Here is a 23,474-nt window from a genome sequence, read left to right as displayed (position 1 = left end):
TGCGATGCGATGCGATATCGCATCGCATCTGATTGTATGCCTTCACTTAAGGCATACAATCAAAAAATCGGGCGCCCAGATACTACATAAGTACCAAAATTTGTACTGTATCTGTTTTTGTTTATCTAGCTATTTGGAACCGTTTTCTCTTAAGGGGTGTACACACAATCCGTTTGCCTTGCTATTCTATCCCGATTTGATCAAGATCATTTGGAATATGAAGTACAGATCTGTAATATATAGTCTTGTCTGCATAGTCTATTTTTTTATTCAATTTCGATGGGCCCCGTATCGGGATCGGATCAAAATAGAATGCACTCAATTTCCTTTTGATTCCCTTTTAATTTGATTTTGCTTATATAAGCAAAATCGAATAGAAAAATAGACCACATCGAACTGTGTGTATGGGGGATTAATCTGTTTTCTCAAAATATTTACAGCAGTATGTGTTAATTGTATGAAATTTGTTACCATCTGTATACAGTATAAAGTGTGTAAAAGGGAGTTGGGGAGTGGTTACATGGTCCGTGATATGTGAAAGAGTCTCTAAGGCACGGGTGTCAAACACAAGGCCCGCGGGCCAAATCCGGCCCGCCAGACCTCGTCATGTGGCCCGCGCAAGGAGATAACACGCAGGGGCAGTGTGTCCCAGCTCCTGCCTAGGCCACCTCCTCTCACCCACCCCCCACCCCGCGCGCACTCGCTTGCTCGCCGGAGCTGCGGGGTTGGTTGCTGGGACTGGGACGTCACGCAGCTGGCGATCCGTGCTGGACTGCTGGTAGTAGCGGTAACCGTGTGTGCGAGGCGGCTGACTGAAATAGGTTAGTAGTGTATAGCTCGGGCTGGTCGCTGTACGTGGGGATCTCTGTCACTGAGGGTGCCATTTACACACCAGGCCATGCTCTCCTCTAGTCACTGCGTGTCTATCTTGCTAGCCCACATTAAAATGTCTTTCCCAAAATGGTGTCACCTCCTCTAGCATCCCTAAGGCAGCTCTGTACCTTCTGTCCCTGTCTACCACTGAACCCTGCACCTCAATATAATTAGTACTGGATGTGGAATTAAATTTCTGCAGCATAGCTCTGTGTTTGATGGCCCACCATTTTTGTTATCGCATTGTTATATGCATGTCCTGTTTCATACTGCTTTAAAGTACACCTTGTACAAGTTTTCTGTCATTTGTACTTTTTGGGGGACCGGCCCTTTGAGGGTGACCAAACTGCTGATGCCCCCGATGAATTTGAGTTTGACACCCCTGCTCTAAGGCCTCTATATCTTCCTCAAGTAATTAAAATGCATACAAAATCTATTGCAGATGGTACCTGGTGTCTATCAGTTCAACAAAATGTATAGCTCCGCCTCAGACCAATGTTGTAGTGGTTGTTGCGAGGAGTGCACTTACTAGCACATCTGGTGGTTATGCCCTAAGAGAGCCCGGTTTTGAGTGAAATTTCCCTGCTTCCCTCAAGGTGCCATAAAATTGTGTGCACACCTAAAGACTTATCCGTACAATCTGTCTGGAGGGAACACAAATATGGTAATATGGGAGCTAATGACAACTGACCATTTGCTCCCAAACACTGGAAAACAGCCAATGAATGTTGGGCACCATCTACTGGCTGCTAGCAAGCAAATAATTGAATCTCATCCTATGACTCTTACCGAAAGCTTTTAAATTTGCTTGTTTAGTGCGACTCCAATAACCTTTTGTGGTCTCTGTGCATTTCTTATTGTTTTCAGTCCCTCCATGTGTAAAGCTGGGTTCTCGCAAGGTCCCCAGCGATATTTTGGGTGATGGGATCTGACATCGGCAAGTGCATACAACCTTGCCGATGCTGGCATGTACGTAGCGTGCATTGTCAGTTTTATATAGCAGGTTCACACTGGAGATAGCACAACATATATCGGTCCGATCTGCTGGTTCAGACCACCTATAGGGCCTTATTCAGATCTGAGCTCAGTACAAATTTGTTTGGAAAATGGGCAAAACCATGTGTACTGCAGGTGGGGCAGATGTAACCTGTGCAAAGTTAAGTTAAATTTAGGTGGGGTGTGCTGAAACTAAAATCTAAATTGCATTGTAGAAATAATGCAGAAAGTATTTACTTTGCACAGAAACAAAATATCTCACACACATCTAACTCTCTCTATACATGTTACATCTGCCCCACCTGCATAGCACATGGTTTTGCCCATTTTCCGAACAAATTTGTACTGTGCTCAGATCTAAATAAGGCCCATAGTCTAGTGTGCACCAGCGTAACACTGTAATTTATGTCATGCTCTCTAAAGATGTCCTTATTTAACATTTCAGTCTGGCCCCTTCCTGCTTTGGATTATTGATTGCTGCTGTCACTATTTATTGTTGCCATATTGTGCTTGATCATTCTCCTGTTCATATTGAGACCGTTTACTTGCTGTTTTTGCAGGTATGTTTGCCACAGTAGCTGGGATCTCCCAGCATGCCCCAGTGCATTGGTCGGAGAATGTCATTGGAGCTGCCGTATCTTTCCCATACGTTCTGGCTCTGGATGAGGAGTTCATCACAGTGCACAGCATGCTGGACCAGCAACAGAAACAGAGTCTTCCCTTCAAGGAAGGCATCATCCTGCAAGATTTTGAAGGTAGTGCCCATAAATCACTGTTGTTAATTATCGGTTACATGACCCAAGGCTAGTAATATTACATACCTCCCAACTGTTCCTAATTTTTTGGGGACGGTCCCGCATCCTGCCTGGGCCGGCAGTGTCCCACGGTGGGATGGGGGGGGGGGGGGGGGGTTGGGGGGAGGGCAGTTGGGTGTCCCTCCTGCCACATTCTGCTCTTCCCAGTGAGCAGCTGTGAATAGGAGCTGGGCGCACAGTGTCTATTCATGGGAGGCTGGAGGCATGGCCAGCAGCTCACACAGCGCAGGCCATGCCCCCACAGCAGCAAAATGGGTTGAGGCTTTGCAATCGCAGCCATCCCACATAGCCTTGCCCCCTTTTGGGCCCACACAGGGCGGGCCGCCCAGCAATGCCGACTAGTGCCGTGAGAATGTTGGAAGGTATGATATTAATATTTATTTTTAGTGTGTTGTAATATACGTTTCACCTGCTGGTCAGTAACAAGAAAACCAGACTTCAAAATACGTATGAAACTACAACAGACTAACTAGAAATGAGATGATTGGAACATGGTTATCCTAGAAAAACATGATTATTAGCTATTAAGTGATAGGGGTAAATTAACTAAGCAGCGCTATTTATGGCTATCAAATATTCCTGTGATTTCTGCACCTAGATTTAATGGGGCAATAATATAATTTACTATCCAATGCAAGTCTAATGGCAACTTCTCCCTTGGGAGAAGTCTTATCCAATCCACCTTAAACCACCCAGAACCTTTGCATGCGATACTTCTGCATGTGACTCATCGCATGTCATACCTGTCCCCTGCGACCGGAAGGGGGTACGACCGGGAGATCTTGCGTGCGTATGATTTCTGATCCAATGCGCACCGGACCATGCATCGGATCGGGTGTCACACATGCTATTTGGGCTGATTTTACCCGATTTTCTCAGCCCGATCGCCGCAATCCGGTGAAAACAGCACAAATCGCATAGTGTTATGGGGGCCTTAAGTAATTTTGCAATAATGTAAATCATATAGTCACTCTAGATATCAACTGTAATGTCAATAAATGCTCTTTAGGACATTAGTGGCTGTTTTAGTGCACAAGAAAAATTTGGGTCAGAATAGCATTATAAAGTATTTCAGTCCATATCAAATGTAGCATTATTTCCAACATCATATGGGTGACCCTTTTAACCAGTGTGACACTGAGCTTTCTCTACTCGTTGTACAGTAAGCTTTTTTTTATTTCAGTTATTGAAACAGGAAGAGGTTGTTTTCTTTATCTTGTTGCTGTTGTTGTTTATATTTCTCTGGAAGTAGGTGTTCCTGTTTCCTTCCTCTTTTGTAACTGATAAGGGTATGCCTGTATTGAAGAAAAGGAAATTATATTGCTCTTCACCCTAAATGGAAAGTCAACATAGAAGACAGCAGAGCACTGTTGCTGACATATTTATCCTTTTTACTATTTATAAGCAAACATGGTGAATAATGAGGAATACATTATTTTGTAATGATACATCAATAAATGTTGAGAAAATGAGAGGGGATATATCCCAACATATAGGCGATAGCACATTTTTACGCTTGGACATGAGCTATAGGACTCCCAGTGACTATCCAGGGCAACGGCCCCATGTGCAATGGATTTTCATGGAACCAATCTATGGCAGTGGCTCGCCACGTCGTTGCCCCGCCCCCTCAGGGTGGCTATATTAGTCAGCGTGAGACAGGAGCAGGTGGTCCGGCAGAGGGGAAAGCCAACATTTCTTTAAGAGAAGAGAAGGTGCATGGCGGCCAATGTAAAAGAGCCGAAAGGTGCCAGATGAAGGTGAAGATACAATTATTATAACAATAGCTGTTGTGTGGTTATATTTATATTGCCTTTGCAGGAGGTCTATAGGTACCAGTGGCCCCTAGTGCCTCACATGCTGGTACTTGTGGTTCTCCAAGTGCAAGCTTGCTTGGACCTATAGTCCCACTGTAAAGGACAATATTGCTTTAGACACAAGCTATTGACCCGGAAACCACTGCCCAGGGGTGTGAGGGATTGCCCTGGGGTTTAGCCCAGGCCTTGGGTACCCTAGAGAGGGGGGGGGGGGGGCTTTATTTGGAGAGTCCCTGCCTCTCTAAGAATCCCTGGTCTGAGCTGACTAGTTATAGTGAATTCATTTTTTGGCCATGGGACCCCATCAAGTGTGTCCCCTGGTCAGAGCTTCCATCAGAAATTGTGGGGCCCAGGACTGCCAAATTAGGCAGGGCCCGCCTACCATTTCTCGAACACCCGGCGTGCTTTGTGAGACCCGTGTTGGCAGCACTGGCCGCACTCAACCTCTATATTGCTTCAAGGGAAATGTAAACTTTGTTAAAGACAAATTATACTTTATAGACTCCAGTCCTGGGCCCCCTTTCTTTCTGAGCCCTGGACTGGAGTCTCCACAGTCCCCCCTTCCCCCCTGATGGCTGCCCTGCCCCTGGCTGTGGTGTTACCACCCTGCTAGTGAAGCACAGAGCTGGTTCTTAAAAAACATGTGACCCCTACTCAACCCTCCCCCTGCCGGGCTGGTTATGCTTTTTTTTCTAATTTATGTGTCTACAAACGGCTGTTTGCCCTTAACCCTCTCTACTCTAACTGCTGCATGTCCTCATAACTGTCCCAGTTGCTGCATGCCCCCAACAGCCCATTATATGTGATGAGACCCACAAACGGAGGAGTAACACCCAATTTATAAAGGCACTGGCTCGCCAGCCAACCACCCACCAGCCTGTCTGGATTCCTGGAAGGGAACTTACTGGGACACCCCACTGGTAACCCCCCCTGGGCCTGGTCACCTGTCCAGTTCCCTGCACTAAGGAGCTTAGTGATCATGTGACACACTGAATCACATGACTCTCAATGCTGCAACCTCCCATCTGCCCTTCCTTATTACATTACTTAGTGAATATTAATTATATGCTCTTTTGTAATAATAAAAACACATTCAATCTGCAATGTAATAAGAACCCGCTGCTCAAGGAGAGGCCCCAGAGATATCCGTATATCGGGCCCTGAGATTTCTGTTGCCAGCCCTGATTACAGGAGGCTAGTGTGCTTGTCACTTCTCTGCAAACCATTAAAGGTGTATAGGACTTTTTTATGTTCCCTGTGAAATCCTGTTTCATGAGCACCTGCTAATGCATAGTTACCTGCAGCAGTGTCCTTGGCAAATCTGCGCATTGTTTCAGTGCAGTACACCTGTGCTGATGATTAAATGAAGAAATGTTGTATATTACATTTAAATGACATTACTAAACATCTTCACATTGTTAATTTGGCACAGACCATAACCAATGAATCCAAACTCCATGAGCCAGCAGTATTGTTATAAACACTTTGGGAACCAGTCAAAAGGAAGGAGGCTGTTCAAGTTTAAAAAAACACATTCCATGCCACACTGCCAATACATAACAGTAGCACACCAGCCTGTACTTGCAATGGCATTAGAACCCATGTCTGTTCTCCTGTAAAAAGCTATGTCATGTCTCCAGCTTTCCATTACAGTATGCTATGTCCTGATGCTTTTTCCTTGTAAATATAATTTATTTGTGCTACTGTACATATAAGTTGGTTAGAACTTATTTATGTGTTCGTTAGAGATCTTATTCTCTACAAAATACAAAGTTCTAATGATTCATTCTAAATCACTATTATTCTCTCTATCTTGCAGGGAGGGTGATCGTAGCCACTGGTAATGCAGTGTATGTTCTAATTCCCTTGCCTTTGGAAAAACAGATACAGGACCTTCTATCAAACCAGAGAGTAGAAGAAGCTCTTGTGCTTGCCAAGGGTGCTAGACGCAATATTCCAAAGGAGAAATTTCAGGTTTGTGATTTAAATTTTTTATAAAAAAATTATTATTTTTGCTTATTACAGAAGCACTGCACCTAACATGTCTGAATACGTTACACTTACTATTGGGATACGGTCGTATTGTCGACTCGACTTAGGTTAGGCAGCAAGGTTGACAGGGTTCTAGGTCAACATGGATGAAGGTCGACAGGTGTCTAGGTTGACATGGGACAAGGTTGACAAATGCGTTAAGTCGACATGGGTTATGTCGCGAGGTCGACATGGGTTTTTTCACTGTTTTTTGAGCTGACATGTGCCGACAGGCGGTATTTCATGCCCTACCATCCACTAGGGCATGGTGGGAGAATAAAATAGTGTGCCGAGTGCAGCGAGGCACTGTGCCCGAGGCATAGCGAGGGGCTGCGGTTCACTAGCAACTGTGTCCATGTCGACTGAATCGACATTCGGGTCAGAAAACAGTGGAAAAACCCATGTCGACCTCACGACCTGTCGAATTAACCCATGTCGAGCTAACGCATTTGTCGACCTAGACACCTGTCGACCTTCACCCATGTCGACCTAGAACCCTGTCGACCTTGCTGCCTCCACACCCTTACTATTGGACCCACCATCTTCCATAATACATTTCTTATAGCCTTAATGGTCTCCTCACTTTTTATTAAAGACACAACCTGCAGGAACATGCTAGTGACTTGTATACACCTTAGGTTTATTCAAATAAAACAAAGACTTTTGCTATCAGCACTAACAGAAATATATTGCAAATTTATGTGTATGTAGCAAATAAAATAGGGATTTTTTCATATTGTAATACTTAAGCTTACAGGTCATGGTTAGCAAGTCCCTAAAATAGCATATGTGCCCACCACCGCATTGCATTGCAGTTATATATACTTTCCTCCCAGATACAGAGGGGGGAGCATCTATACAGAGCTGACTTGCGAAACACTCCCAACTTGGCTTTCTGTAGCCTTCACTGAAAGCTGCTGTGATATCATGAGTCAAAATCCCCTCTGTTTTATTTGCTACACCCACACGATAACAAAAGTCTTTATTTTTTGCATGTATATTGCATTAATATTGCCACACATATTTAAATGTGTTGAAAATACTTTTATATTTGAAAGTTCCCTCCTAATACCTCCCACATTTGTACCAGCATGTCTTATACATGCTCCAGTAACAATGGGCTGGACCACACCCCATTACTGGACAGAGAAAGAGATGTGGATATGCACAGAGAATTTTAGTAAGTAATCTCAAGGGATTTTTTTTATACAGCAGTTCAGTTGCATAAAATATTGCATAGATTTGTAGTTGCCTATTCTCAGATCATCAGAGATTTGTGTAGTTTCTTGATTTACATAACCGGTTTTGAAGCGCTTATTAGCTCCGATCATTTCTCTCCTGAAAAAAATGGTCTGATATTGTGATTTTTGACCGATGGTAATTTTCGGGATAGCCAATTAAAGCATTGAACCATAATCCCAAATAACTGATGGGTATCGGGGCTAGTTGCATGCCCCTGCTGAACTAAATTGGAAACATAGAAACATAGAATTTGACGGCAGATAAGAACCACTTGGCCCATCTAGTCTGCCCCTTTTTTAAACATGTTACCTCAAACCATATTTGATCCTTATTTTTTTGTAAGGATATCAATATGCCTATCCCAAGCATGTTTAAATTGTACTACTGTATTTGCCTCTACCACCTCTGATGGGAGGCTATTCCACTTATCTACTACTCTTTCTGTGAAGTAATTCACATTTCCCCTGAATCTTCCTCCCTCTAGTTTCAGTGCATGTCCTCGTGTTCTGCTGCTCCTCTTCCTGTGAAGAATGTCTCCCACCTGTACCTTGTTAAAACCCTTGATATATTTGAAAGTTTCTATAATGTCCCCCCTTTCCCTTCTCTGCTCTAAAGTATACATTTTAAGATCTTTTAGTCTTTCCTGGTACGTTTTGTGATGTAGGCCATGCACCATTTTAGTTGCCCTTCTTTGTACAGTCTCTAATGTATTTATATCCTTCTGGAGATATGGCTTCCAGAACTGAACACAATACTCTAGGTGAGGTCGTACCAATGACCTATACAGTGGCATTATTACTTCTTTCTTTCTACTGCTGATACCTCTCCCTATGCAACCAAGCATCTGACTTGCCTTCTTCATTGCTTTGTTACATTGCCTACCTGCCTTTAAGTCCCCTGAAATAGTGACACCTAGATCCCTCTCTTCCTCAGTAGTTTCCATTATAGTGACATTTATACTATATTTAGTCTTTGGATTTTTGCAACCCAAGTGCATGATTTTGCATTTTTTGGCATTAAACTGTAGTTGCCATGCTCTTGACCATTCCTCTAATCTACCTAGATCATCAATCATTTGTTTTACCCCTCCTGGTGTGTCTACCCTGTTGCATACCTTTGTGTCATCTGCAAAAAGGCACATTTTACCCTCAATTCCATTTGCAATATCACCAATATGTCTGTTATTTAGATATACAGCTTTTTCGATGTTTTATGTTAGTATTCCATTCCCTTCACTTTTGTCACTGCTGCTGGCACAGTGCTCCAGCCGCCTAGGATTTTAAAGATATATCTGTAAATGCATGTGAGAACACTATCAGGGGCAATACAGTTGACTCTTATGCTGGCATTGAGCTTTCTGACTGGTTTGTGAACACTCAGAACAGAGACACATGGGCAAGAGATTGGTCATTGTAACTTCTACCTTCATAGGAGGTGTAGATTAACCTGGCCAGCATCTCTTTAAGAAAACATCTGCTAAAAATGCCAGCGTCTATCACATTTGTTATATAAATTCAAATAAAATATTTAGTTAAAAAAAAATGATATTTCCTATGTAAGGTAAACATTACAGGTCATTATGATGAATTCAAATGTTTGCTTACCAATTTTCACACCTATCTTGACAAATTCCCTTACGACACATTGTAGGTCATTTAATTGCCCCTTTTCAATACCAATGCGTAGCTGCCATTTTTAAGTATGAAGAACAGTGAAGACATTATTTCTCCACAGGTTATGTACAGAAGAATCCTGCAACAGGCTGGATTTATAGAATTTGCTCAGCTTCAGTTTTTAGAAGCAAAAGAATTATTTAGGTAAGCTATAATTTCTCTTGCTTTGCACAGTATATTTGTGTCTGACTGGTAGAAATGTTTTATCCATTTTATATGATTAAAATACCTGAAATTTTTATATCTTAAACTCGGTAGATACCTATGCAATCCATGGCCCGATCTCCCGATATCTGGTTAACGGATGGATAATTGGAAATATGTGTATACAGGACTGTTGGCTGATCTTTAAATGCTCATGCACTGATTGGAATCGGGAGGTCACATGTTATGTATCAGCCTGACCACCTGATCTTATAGAAGCCTGTATGCAATGAGCTACTTGTAGTGCTTCTGGGCTCCGGAAAGTTCAAGGAAAATTGCATAGTCAAAATAAGCCATAGCCATAATTGCACTGTGGGGCCGATTCAGCAGTCAGGGTTTGCGCATGCACATTTCTGCTCATGTGCAAACACAGTCAGAGAACGGCTTTGGGCCGTTCGCTGTGGGGAGGAAGGGCCTGGGGGCGGACACAGGGTCGGCCCGAGGGAACGCCCAGCCTCTTATTGGGCATCCCCATAAAAAATTGCTGGGCGTTCCCCTGGGTACGCGGGTGGGCCGATGCCTGCCGTGGGCTGGCGACTGACGTCACAGGCTGTAACCCATTGAAGGAGTATCCTGATTTTTAGGCAACTTTGCTGGTTTAGGGATGCTTAACAATTGTATCCCTTGAAGAATCATTACATTTATAGAATGATGTCAACAAGATCTTTAGGCTATCTCGGTATCTCGCCATGAAGTGAAGCTTAATAAAACACTGTAGCTTGTGCAGAGCATAAACCAACAGAATAACTAATGTTCAGTGTTCGGTCTGGCCGGGTGATCCATGTTCTGTAACCTCATTGAAAACTTGAGCTGTAATCAGAAGTAAGGAGTCTCTGTAAAACATGTTACATGTAAAATCCGTACAGGCTCACCTCTGATACGTATAATTCCTAAATCTTTCATTTCTTAATCAGTGATCAGTTAAAGAGGCAGCAATGGTCTCAGAGAGTGTATGTTCTTTGCTCATCTCTGATGCCTGGAAGACTCTGGTAGTTCATTTTTCTAATACGATTTACTGTGCAGCTTCTATAAGGAGTCCTCTAGTTACAGTGTTTGCTGGTTTGTTCTGGTATAAAGCGTCCACAGTATCTAGGCTGACATGCACAAGGTTGACCCGGAAATGGTCGACATGAGTTTCTCGGATTTTTTTTGTGTTCATTTTGTAGATTTAATTAAGTGGCTTCATCTGCCATGCCTCAGGCCAGGTCCCTCACTGCGCTTGGCGCATTCTAACCGTTCCCAATAGCTGTACACATGGATGGAAAAGTATGAAAAAATTACCGTTTTATTTGCCGACCATTGCCTGTTAAGCGCCGCACCTGGCGTCGCCGCCGTCCTGGTCCCTCAGCAGCTTCTGCGCTGCTAGAACGGCGTCCATTTTCAAACACACGTCGTCAGGAGCTTGCAGGGGATGTTGCTAGGCAACATCCCAAACTTCCGCTCCAGTCGCTCCTGCACGTGGAAGATTGTGCAGAGCGGACAGGAAGTGATGTCACCCCCGGGGGCGGCTATTTCAAATATAAGCCGGCGTCTTTCTTTCACTGACGCCGGTTATAGCGTTCTGTTCGCTATTGCTTACGTTCGTGTTCCTGGTTGGAAGTTCCCTTGCTGTTACTACCTGCCTTGCCGTGCCTGTCTTGTCCTGCTGCGTCTGGAGTTCTGTCGCTGTGCCCAGCTGCCACTCAGCGGTCGCAGTTGTCTGCCGTGGCTTGTCTGGTTTCTCATCATTTCACCAGATAAGTCAGGGGTTACCCTGTGTTCTTTCCCGTTGTTTGGTAGCATTTCATATTGGGCTTACCTGTCAGCTTTATTGCCATTTCCTTATATAACATCTCATAAGCATGGTTGCTCATTTCCTTATATAACATCTCATAAGCATTGTTGCCCATTTCTTTATATACCATCTCATAAGCATTGTTGCCCATTTCCTTATATAACATCTCACAAGCATTGTTGCCATTTTGTGGCTCTTACTGAGCAGTTTGCTTCCAGGGGGTTTCTGGGAGTTCCCCGGTACTAGGGTCCAGCTAGGTTTCCCCTTGCTCTCTCCTGGCCTTGGTGGATGTGTTGTACTTTCCTAAGACCTGCCTGTAGCGGAGTGGGGAGGACCTAATTCGCCCTTCAGCCGAGACGGGCCCAGGTGAAGCCTAGCACCGCACACATCCGTCAAACCCAGCCAGAAGCAACGGAGTTAGGGTGCCGGGGATACTCCCAGAATCCTTACATTATAACCGGCCCAAAAACCAAAGACTTGATCTCCCAGCGGTGCTGGAGGATCTTCCTGTACTCACTTGTTGTGCTCAGGTATCTTTTGTCCTTTCTACCATCATGGATCCCTCTGCAGGGGGTCCAGCTCAAGTTCTCTCTGATCAGGTCCGTCTCCTCACGCAGCAAATGGTGGATTTGTCTCTGCAAGTGGAGACACAGGAGGAGGTTAGGAGAGTAGTTCCTGCTAGCCTTCAGTTTGTTAAGGAACCTAAAATGAATCTACCTGATCGTTTTTCTGGCGATAGGAGATTGTTCTTCAATTTTAGGGAGAGCTGCAAATTGTATTTCCGTCTTCGTCCTGCCTCCTCAGGCTCCGAAACCCAGAAAGTCGGCTTGATAGTCTCTCTACTTCAGGGGGATCCACAAACATGGGCCTTTGGGTTAGGGGCAGATAGTTCTGAGCTCAGTTCGGTGGATGCATTTTTTAAAGCTATGGGGGTGCTGTATGATGATCCCGATAAGGCAGCCTCCGCAGAGTCTCATATTCGGGCTCTGAGGCAGGGTCGCCGTACTGCAGAGGCCTATTGCTCTGAATTCCGTCGCTACGCTGGGGATACCACTTGGAATGATCCTGCACTGCGAAGCCAATTCCGCCTTGGTCTTGCAGATCAGATCAAAGATTTCCTGGTACAATATCCGGCAGCAGCTTCTCTCGATGAATTGATGCAGTTAGTGGTTCGTATTGACAGGCGCATCAGAGAGAGACGCTCTGAACGAGAGTTGCCTTCCTATCCTCCTGCTGAGACTGGAGGAGAGATGGTGGGCGGGTCTGAAGAACCAATGCAGATTGGTGCGTCCCGCTTATCTAATCAGGAGAAGGCACGTCGTCGCTCCCTCGGTTTATGTTTATATTGTGGGGGTAAGGGGCACCTTGTGGGCACATGTCCAGAGCGTCCGGGAAACGCCAGGGCCTAGGGGTTAGGGGAGGAATCCTCTTAGGCCAGTCCCGTTTATCTCCCAATAATTCCCTTTTGTTGTTGGTGTTTCTAGGTCTGGGGGCTCAACGATGGGAGTCCCAGGCCTTCGTGGACAGCGGAGCAGCCGGGAACTTCATCGATGCTCGTTTGGTGCAGGATCTTGCCATCCCATTCGTTCCTCTTCCTTCTGAGTTGGCTGTTTTTGGTTTAGATTGTAGTCTCCTTCCCAAGGGTCTAATTTCACATCGCACTGTGCCCTTAGACTTAAGCATTGGTTCTACCCATTCTGAAAGCATAGAATTTCTCGTTATTCATAGTCCCTTAGCACCGGTGGTACTGGGGTTACCTTGGTTAAGGTTACATAACCCCCATTTCGATTGGCAGACAGGGGAACTGTTGCGGTGGGGTGAGTCATGCGCTGATTCATGTCTGCACCTTCCTGTCAGGGTCTCAAGTTTCGCCAATCCTCTACTTCCCGCTCCTTATGTTTCTTTTTCTGATGTCTTTTCCAAAAAAGAGGCAGACACATTACCTCCCCATCGGCCTTATGACTGTGCCATCAGCCTCCTTCCTCAGGCCAAATTACCCAAGGGTCGTTTGTACGCATTGTCCTTACCCGAAGCTAAGGCGATGGAGGAGTATATTACTGACAACTTAAAGAAGGGCTTTATTAGGCCCTCAAAATCCCCTGTGGGGGCGGGGTTTTTCTTTGTCGGCAAGAAAGATGGTACATTACGTCCTTGTATTGATTATAGACAGTTAAACTTAATTTCTGTAAAGAATTCGTACCCGTTGCCTCTGATCTCTGTTTTATTTGACCAATTGCGCTCTGCGACCGTGTTTTCTAAGATTGACCTCCGAGGCGCGTATAATTTGATTAGGATTAAAGCGGGAGACGAGTGGAAGACCGCCTTTAATAATCATACGGGTCATTATGAGTACCTCGTGATGCCCTTTGGATTGGCCAATGCCCCGGCGGTCTTCCAAGACTTCATAAATGACGTCCTTCGGGACTTTTTGGGGATTTTTGTGGTCGTTTACCTGGACGATATCTTGATTTTTTCCTCATCGTTGGAGCAACATAGAATGCATGTTAAAACAGTCTTACAGAAGCTCAGAGAAAACTCTCTTTATGCGAAACTCGAAAAGTGTGAGTTTGAGGTTCATAGTATTTCCTTCCTTGGTTATATTATTTCCCCGGAGGGCTTCTGCATGGATCCTGCCAAGGTCCAGGCTATCACAGATTGGGTGCAACCCACTACCCTGAAGGCAGTCCAGAGGTTTTTGGGGTTTGCGAACTACTATCGCAAGTTTATTCCGGCGTTCTCTGATATTGTCGCACCCATAGTTGCACTCACTAAGAAGGGTGCAGACCCCGCTCGCTGGTCTACAGAGGCCCATAACTCTTTCCGTCGTCTCAAGGAGGCGTTTATTTCTGCTCGTATCTTACGTCATCCCGATCCTGACCGTCCTTTTATCTTAGAGGTAGATGCCTCTGAGATCGGCATTGGGGCTGTTCTTTCACAGGTAGATCCCAAAGATGGTCTGTTACATCCCTGCTCCTTCCATTCTCGTAAATTTTCTTCCGCAGAATGTAACTACGATGTGGGGAATAGAGAATTACTGGCCATAAAATGCGCACTGGAGGAATGGAGGCATTGGCTGGAGGGGGCCAAATTTCAGGTGACCATTTTTACGGATCATAAAAACCTCTCCTATCTTCAGGATGCCAAGCGACTTAATGCCCATCAGGCAAGGTGGGCGTTATTCTTTGCTCGTTTCAATTTTCGTATCACCTTTAAGCCAGGTTCCCGTAATGTCAAGGCAGATGCCTTGTCCAGGAGTTTTTTAGGTCTTCAGGACAAGGAGTCAGTACTGGAGACCATTATTCCTTCTTCTCTGGTTCATGTCGGTATGGCACAGACACTTTTAGACAAGGTCTTACGGGCACAAGCTGAAGCACCCAACCTCACTCCTTCAGGGAGACTGTTTGTTCCCTCTAGACTCCGGGGGGCAGTTCTTACTGAGTTTCATGCGGCCAAGACGGCAGGGCATCCAGGTTGTGCCAAGACATTGGAGTTAATTTCCCGTTCAGTATGGTGGCCATCTATGAGAGGGGATGTGGAATCTTTCCTCAAGTCCTGCAAGGTTTGTGCCAGGAATAAGTCCCTCCGCACCCCTCCCGCGGGTCAACTCCTTCCCTTTTCTTGTCCGGAGAGACCATGGACCCATATCTCTATGGATTTTATTGTTGAATTGCCCTCTTCCTCTGGTTATGATACCATATGGGTAATTGTGGACCGCTTCAGCAAGATGGCACATTTTGTTCCCCTGGTTGGTCTTCCCTCCGCGAAAAAATTGGCTTCATTATTTCTGTTGCATGTTTTTCGTCTCCATGGGCTCCCCACAGATATTGTCTCTGATAGGGGGGTACAGTTTGTTGCCAGATTTTGGAAATCCCTTTGTGCAGCTTTAGGCATCAATCTCAGTCCATCTTCTGGGTATCATCCTCAGTCGAATGGACAGACTGAGAGAGTCAACCAGAACCTCGAACAATTTTTAAGATGTTATGCTTCCAAGTGTCAGAACAAATGGTCAGAGCATCTGCCCTTCGCAGAGTTTGCATACAATAATGCATGGCACTCTGCTTCTAAGATTTCTCCGTTTTTCTGTGTCTCTGGGCAACACCCCAGAGCCAACTCTTTTGATTCCGGATCTTCCGGAGGTGGTTCTTGGTTGTCACAAAAGAGGGTCATCTGGAACAAAGTTCATAAGGCTCTTCTCACGGCTTCTGCATCTGCCAAGCATTTTGCCGATCGTAACAGGAGGCCCTGCTCTTTTAGAGTAGGAGACTGGGTTTTTCTTTCAACCCGGAACATTAAGATTCGCCAAGCCTCTCAGAAACTGGGTCCCCGATTTATCGGTCCTTTTAAAATCATCAGTCAAATCAACCCAGTAGCTTTTAAGCTCCAACTGCCTCAGGCCATGAGAATCCATAACACATTTCATTGTTCTCTTTTCAAGCCGGCTGCTCAGCCCAGGCGCAAAGGACCCGCACCCATCCTTGTTTAAGGTCGCAAGGAATTTGTTATAGAAAGGATCCTTGATTCTAAGTTGTCTCGTAATCAGCTCAAGTTTCTTGTGCACTGGAAAGGATATGGTCCGGAGGAGAGATCCTGGATTCCGGACAACAAGCTCCACGCTCCTTTACTCAAAAAATTTTTTTTTTAAGAATTTCCCCATAAACCCAGGGTTGGGGGTCCCTTGACCCCTCCTCAAGGGGGGGGTACTGTTAAGCGCCGCACCTGGTGTCGCCGCGTCCTGGTCCCTCAGCAGCTTCTGCGCTGCTAGAACGGCGGCCATTTTCAAACACACGTCGTCAGGAGCTTGCAGGGGATGTTGCTAGGCAACATCCCAAACTTCCGCTCCAGTCGCTCCTGCACGGGGAAGATTGTGCAGAGCGGACAGGAAGTGATGTCACCCCCGGGGGCGGCTATTTCAAATATAAGCCGGCGTCTTTCTTTCACTGACGCCGGTTATAGCGTTCTGTTAGCTATTGCTTACGTTTGTGTTCCTGGTCCTGGTTGGAAGTTCCCTTGCTGTTACTACCTGCCTTGCCGTGCCTGTCTTGTCCTGCTGCGTCTGGAGTTCCGTCGCTGTGCCCAGCTGCCACTCAGCGGTCGCAGTTGTCTGCCGTGGCTTGTCTGGTTTCTCATCATCTCACCAGATAAGTCAGGGGTTACCCTGTGTTCTTTCCCGTTGTTTGGTAGCATTTCATATTGGGCTTACCTGTCAGCTTTATTGCCATTTCCTTATATAACATCTCATAAGCATGGTTGCTCATTTCCTTATATAACATCTCATAAGCATTGTTGCCCATTTCTTTATATACCATCTCATAAGCATTGTTGCCCATTTCCTTATATAACATCTCACAAGCATTGTTGCCATTTTGTGGCTCTTACTGAGCAGTTTGCTTCCAGGGGGTTTCTGGGAGTTCCCCGGTTCTAGGGTCCAGCTAGGTTTCCCCTTGCTCTCTCCTGGCCTTGGTGGATGTGTTGTACTTTCCTAAGACCTGCCTGTAGCGGAGTGGGGAGGACCTAATTCGCCCTTCAGCCGAGACGGGCCCAGGTGAAGCCTAGCACCGCACACATCCGTCAGCCAGCCAGAAGCAACGGAGTTAGGGTGCCGGGGATACTCCCAGAATCCTTACATTGCCATGTCCACCTTGCTTGTGTGAACCTTTGACCTATTGACTGATGATCTATCAATCGGATAACTTGTTATTTCAAATTATAGGAGTTGGAGAATGTCATATGTCAACACTAGTGGTAAAATATTATAGTTCTAACACTAGTTTTGTAAAGAAAAAAAAAGAATTGGTACTTGTGTACTATCACGGCACCCATCGCATCGCAGACCATATCGCGGGCGATGTTCTACAATGTCATACAATTTTAAAATTGTATGGCATTGTATATGGCATACAATGCGATGGGATGCGATTATAACTTGCCACACTTTATAAAATAACTCCACGCCGACGTGGATAGTGAAGGTATGAAAAGGTTGTAGGACGCGTACCGCCGCCCCTCGCGGGCTCGCTGTTCTCGCCACGCTTTGGGTTCACGTTTATACTTGGGTGTGGCGTGGGGGTGCATTTAACCATTGTAAGCACCCATTAGGGTGCTTATACAATTTAATATCGTATATGGGTCAAAATCGCATCGCATGAAATCGGGTGTATGGCATGCGATGCGACTAATTATTGTGGGCGCCGTGCTAGTACACAAGTACCAAAAGAATAAACTGTGGTCATTTTGATTTCTAGCACTGGTTAGGAATCTTCTTACTGTATGCTATGGTACACTGGCATTTTATTTATTTCTTTGCATCAATCTAAAATATAATTTGTGTGTGTTCTGTTTTATTTTCAGAACTAGTAACCTAGATATCCGGGAACTCATCTCTCTCTACCCTCTCCTGCTGCCATCGTCCTCTGCATTTATCCGTACTCATCCTCCCCTGCATGAATATGCCGATCTCAACCAGCTGACCCGAGGAGACCAGGAGAAAGTTGCCAAGTGCAAACGTTTCCTCATTACCTATTTAAGTGAAATCCGCTGCACCGAGGTGGCAAACGGTTACCAGGAAGATATAGATACAGCCTTGCTGAAGCTGTACGCAGAAGCAGATCATGAAAGCCTGCTGGATCTGTTGGTTTCGGACAATGCTTGCGCCGTGGCAGACAGTGCAGCCTGGCTGGAGAAGCACAAAAAGTGAGCTGTGCACCAACTCTTGTCACCGCCAACTCATTATTTTGATAAATTAGGTCAAGCGCAAATTGGCAGGAATTTTAGCTCCAAAGTTTCCTGTCTCCGAAATGATTAGGCAGTTTTAGCGTTTGATCTGCTCATTGAATTTGCACATATAGTCTTTATTGTGCACTTTACTCTTGGGTGCCTCTGTGTCATCCAAAGTATCAGAATACATCCATATAATTCCTCACAGGGGCGGCACTCGCAGGACGTCTATAGATCCAATCATCAATAACACAGGGGTTCCCCCTGCTGGTCAACCAGAGTGAGTGAGTGAGTGAGTGAGTGAGTGAGTGTGTGTGTGTGTGTGTGTGTGTGTGTGAGAACATGTGCATGAAGTACCTCCGCAGTGATTGTGTGCCAATTTTCCACACAGAGAATGAATGCTGAGTAATATGACAATATAATTATTTTAAAACGCTTGGTTTACATGAAATAGAACATAAATTGTTATGTACTTCTCTACATAAAGTGTTGATCCTCTGTGGCCGCCCGCAGCTGGTATGCCTTGCTGTGTTGGAGCTATGTTGTTGTTAATACTGGATTAGTGAGGTGGGAAACGTTTGTAAGTGGTGTGAAGAACATGCTTTGTCAGACCAAATCACTATAAAAAGCTGCTCGTTAGAGCTTCTAGCAATGATGGTTTTAGGGTACTGTGGGTATGTTGCTCTGAAATTAATTTTAGCAGTATATTTAGACTAATAAAATTAAGTGATTCCAGTGTCGTTTTCTCTGTCTGTTCCCACTATGAAACAGTCCTAAATATATGAGAGGAGCTCAAAATGGCTGCAGTAGGCAGTCTCCAAATGATGTATCTTTCAAAACTGAAGTGATTTATGACATCATTGTACTCATTGTCTGTTTTATTTTAGGTATTTTGCTCTTGGTCTACTGTATCACTACAACAAGCAAGATGTGACTGCTGTACAGGTAATTCTGTCATACTCGGTTAGCATTTCTGTAGGTTAAATTCATTTTGTTCACATTTATATGTGACTTTTATGGTTTTGTTTATTTTTCACTTTAATATAATTTGTCATTAAATTAACTAAACGTACTGTATTGTTGGTGGCATGTTTTCCCTTTAACCCCTTCCCTGGTACTCCCGAAAATTTTCTGGGCTGTGCTCCAGTGCGCAGACTGGCAAACCCGGAATATTCTCGGGAGTGCTCCCTCTTGCCGGGCAGCGCCGCTGAGATGAGCGCTGACATCAGCACTTGTGCTATAGACCGTTTTATAATGTTTTACTTTCTTACAGACCTGGGTAAGAATTGTGAACGGTGAACTGGAGGACAACACAAGGCCAGACTTGTTTGAGTATGTGGTGGACTTCCTGACTTTCTCCAATGACCAGCAGCTGGTGTGGCATTATGCAGACTGGGTTTTGCAGAAAAGTGAGCAGGTTTGTGGTTCTCCGCTTGGGTCAAGGCTGTGTCCGTATTTGTGAAGGACCTAGAAATGTTGGTAATCCTTTTGCCACACCTATGATCTGAACATAATGGTCAGACCACTGCTTCTCCACTTCATTTTTACAGCACAATTCAAATGAAGAAATTGGTATTTAGTAGCTGGGTGGAATTGCAGAAGCTCAGCAAGGGTATGGATTTGGCTGTAAGCATGGCTGGTGTAAGGCTTTTTTTTTTGGCACATTAGGCAAAACATCAACCTACTGCTCCCATAATCCCCCTCCCAACTCCACACTGTCACAAATACCAACTTTCCAGCCCCTCAAATGAAAAAGTGAAGGTGGCGTCTTAGAAGTTCCACACCTGCTACTTGCGTTAAGTACAACAAGGATGTCTTCCTGATAGACATCCTTCATTTTGTGATAGGCAGACTCCAGATCCTGGCACCTTAGGCAGCTGCTCAAAAATGCCTAATGGCAAAGCCGACCCTGTCTGTCAGTCATGTTTCTCATCTCAGGGGCTGTAATTTTTTTTGTGTTTTTGTCTTTCTTTGTCTGCAATATGAACACGGCATCTATATTTGTAGAACAATTGTTTTCAGGATTGGTTGTGGATTTTTTTAATACAATGCGCAGAAAGGTCACCAATGTCTTAAAGCTAATTATAAAAAAAAAAGTTCTGTGTATTCATGTCCAAATTATCATTAACATAACAATTTTCATTGTAATGTTACAAAAATACATTGCTTCTATTTCTCTTTTATAGTGGATGTGATCCTTATGTGGTAAACTCACATGCAGAGGAAAAAAGTATTTGTCCAGATATGTGCGCAATAAAATCAATGTGCAGCTATTCACCAATTCACCAGGTAGAAACACCTTGGACTACCAAACATACAATAGCAATAGACAAGAGGTGAACTGGAAGTAACAGCGCTCACAGATAACCAAGCAATAAGGGTAATTAAAACCTTATACTGATATACAAAACCAATTTGGAACTTGACAAGGTTCATAGATGTATTGATGGGAGTATAACATTCTCCAGATCCTTCCTATTACAAAGATATGGAAGACATAATAGAAAGCAACATAGTGCAATTCAGTAAAATCAAGCAAAATGTTTTAATTGAGTCAGATACACTCACAATAAAATGACTTGAACAACAGCATAGAAATGTGTCACCCAGGCAAAACAGCATACAGATGGTATCCACGGAGTTGTCCCTCAGACTGGGTCCCTTGATCCGGAATACAAGGGGGGCTCAGTCAGGTCTCAACGCTCAGCAGTACTCTGTCCACGGGTCCACAAGTCCACACCAAACATGCAATAACGCTTAAACGCGTTTTCGGAATGATTCCTTCATCAGAAGCGTAATTTGCATGTCCCAACCAGGGCATATATATACCCCAGTGAAATACAAAACATGTGTACAGCATTGCCGCTAATCGGCACACAGCGTCCGGTCTCCGAGTGAAATCCAAGATGGCGGTGCGTTCCAAAAGCCCGGAAACACGTCACCGCATGCGTTCCAAATGGCGGAAGTAGTCATCCAGATATGCTGTAAGACGGCTGTGCGTTCCATCCAAACAGCGCTTGCGTCCCAGCTCATAGTAAACTTTAAATTCACATAAGGAAAGGTTTTTTTTTTTTTTTTTCCTTCCCAATCCTTCACAGGGAGATCGGATGCTGCTCACAGTATAAATCTAAAAAGATATATTAAAAAATGTTATTAAAAAACGGAACAATTATTGCACATCCCAGCACCATTCCTATGTCAAAAGATAATGACTAGAGGCACTGAAAAGAAGTGTGATGGAGTAAGAAATTAATTTAGGAATGGTTTTAATTCAAATTCAGTGTTGAGGCCTCTAGGTGTTAATGTGCCCAGATTATAAATCCAGCGCATCTCTGTCCTAGAGAGTCTCTTAGCCAGATCATTAGAGCGGATCATCTGTCTACACGTCTTTCTAACATATGATAAGCCGCAGCTACACTGTAGCACATACACAATATTCCTGGAATGACAGGTCAGGAATTGTTTGATAAATTCAAATGGGCTTTTGTTAGCAAATATAGTTCTATCCATAAAGACATGGAGAAAATATTTCAAAATAACTGGCATTTGCTTCAAAATGACCCTATCATTCGTGCGCAATTGCCACCAAAACCGCAATTTATATACAAGAAAGCACCTTCGCTTAGGGATCATTTAGTTCATAGCTCCACAGACAGTGCTCTCCGCCAGACAATTAGGACAATTTGATTCCATCGTTGTGGGTCCTGTCTGGCATGTAGGACAGTGAAATCAAAAGAAAAAAAGATGGAGCAATTTACTGTTTATGGAGTTTCTTTTCCAATCAAACAATTCCTGACCTGTCATTCCAGGAATATTGTGTATGTGCTACAGTGTAGCTGCGGCTTATCATATGTTGGAAAGACGTGTAGACAGATGAAGGCCCGCATCGCTGAGCACATCTACAATATTAGAAAAAAGCTACAGACACATAGTGTCCCTTAAAACTTTCGATTGGTCCATAATTCTAATGAATGTCAAATCACTGTTTTTTTCGCAATAGAACAAGTGCTGCCGAAGAGCCGTTCTAATGATCTGGCTAAGAGACTCTCTAGGACAGAGATGCGCTGGATTTATAATCTGGGCACATTAACACCTAGAGGCCTCAACACTGAATTTGAATTAAAACCATTCCTAAATTAATTTCTTACTCCATCACACTTCTTTTCAGTGCCTCTAGTCATTATCTTTTGACATAGGAATGGTGCTGGGATGTGCAATAATTGTTCCGTTTTTTTAATAACATTTTTTAATATATCTTTTTAGATTTATACTGTGAGCAGCATCCGATCTCCCTGTGAAGGATTGGGGGAAAAAAAAAAAAAACCCCTTTCCTTATGTGAATTTAAAGTTTACTATGAGCTGGGGCGCAAGCGCTGTTTGGATGGAACGCACAGCCGTCTTACAGCATATCTGGATGACTACTTCCGCCATTTGGAACGCATGCGGTGACGTGTTTCCGGGCTTTTGGAACGCACCGCCATCTTGGATTTCACTCGGAGACCGGACGCTGTGTGCCGATTAGCGGCAATGCTGTACACATGTTTTGTATGTCACTGGGGTATATATATGCCCTGGTTGGGACATGCAAATTACGCTTCTGATGAAGGAATCATTCCGAAAACGCGTTTAAGCGTTATTGCATGTTTGGTGTGGACCCGTGGACAGAGTACTGCTGAGCGTTGAGACCTGACTGAGCCCCCCTTGTATTCCGGATCAAGGGACCCAGTCTGAGGGACAACTCCGTGGATACCATCTGTATGCTGTTTTGCCTGGGTGACACATTTCTATGCTGTTGTTCAAGTCATTTTATTGTGAGTGTATCTGACTCAATGAAAACATTTTGCTTGATTTTACTGAATTGCACTATGTTGCTTTCTATTATGTCTTTCATATCTTTGTAATAGGAAGGATCTGGAGAATGTTATACTCCCATCAATACATCTATGAACCTTGTCAAGTTCCAAATTGGTTTTGTATATCAGTATAAGGTTTTAATTACCCTTATTGCTTGGTTATCTGTGAGCGCTGTTACTTCCAGTTCACCTCTTGTCTATTGCTATAGTAAACTCACATGGTCTGAGGACTGGTGCACACTTGGGATTACTGTATTTATTTCTGTCAACTGAAAATGTGTTTCTATTCTGTATGGTTGGTTAAGGAGTTCTAATAAAATGTTGTTTTATATGTTTTTACCATCTTGTGCACTATAGTTACGAGATGCTGTTAGTCACAGCCATCTTAACAGCACTGTTAGTAATGTGACATAGATGATCTAGCAGCATGATAATACAGATGTGTCCACGTACATCTAGCCTCCTTTCACATTAAACAGCCC

The 23,474-nt window shown here is 44.2% G+C and overlaps 1 protein-coding gene across 2 annotated transcripts in view; it reads left to right on the top strand.

The window, feature by feature from the left end:
• TGFBRAP1 (transforming growth factor beta receptor associated protein 1) overlaps positions 1-23,474 on the top strand; it is a 50,816-nt gene that overhangs the window by 16,182 nt on the left and 11,160 nt on the right. For both annotated transcript variants that reach the window (XM_083174402.1, XM_083174403.1), the window contains exons 3-8: positions 2,430-2,624; positions 6,321-6,475; positions 9,509-9,591; positions 17,774-18,115; positions 19,027-19,084; positions 19,413-19,556. In XM_083174402.1, the coding sequence (XP_083030528.1) occupies positions 2,430-2,624; positions 6,321-6,475; positions 9,509-9,591; positions 17,774-18,115; positions 19,027-19,084; positions 19,413-19,556 (977 nt within the window). The remainder of the gene's footprint in view (positions 1-2,429; positions 2,625-6,320; positions 6,476-9,508; positions 9,592-17,773; positions 18,116-19,026; positions 19,085-19,412; positions 19,557-23,474) is intronic.

The sequence above is a fragment of the Crinia signifera genome, chromosome 2, assembly GCF_055691185.1.
Source record: "Crinia signifera chromosome 2, ASM5569118v1, whole genome shotgun sequence".
Taxonomy (NCBI): Eukaryota; Metazoa; Chordata; class Amphibia; order Anura; family Myobatrachidae; genus Crinia; species Crinia signifera.
This window is presented reverse-complemented; position numbering and strand designations above follow the sequence as displayed.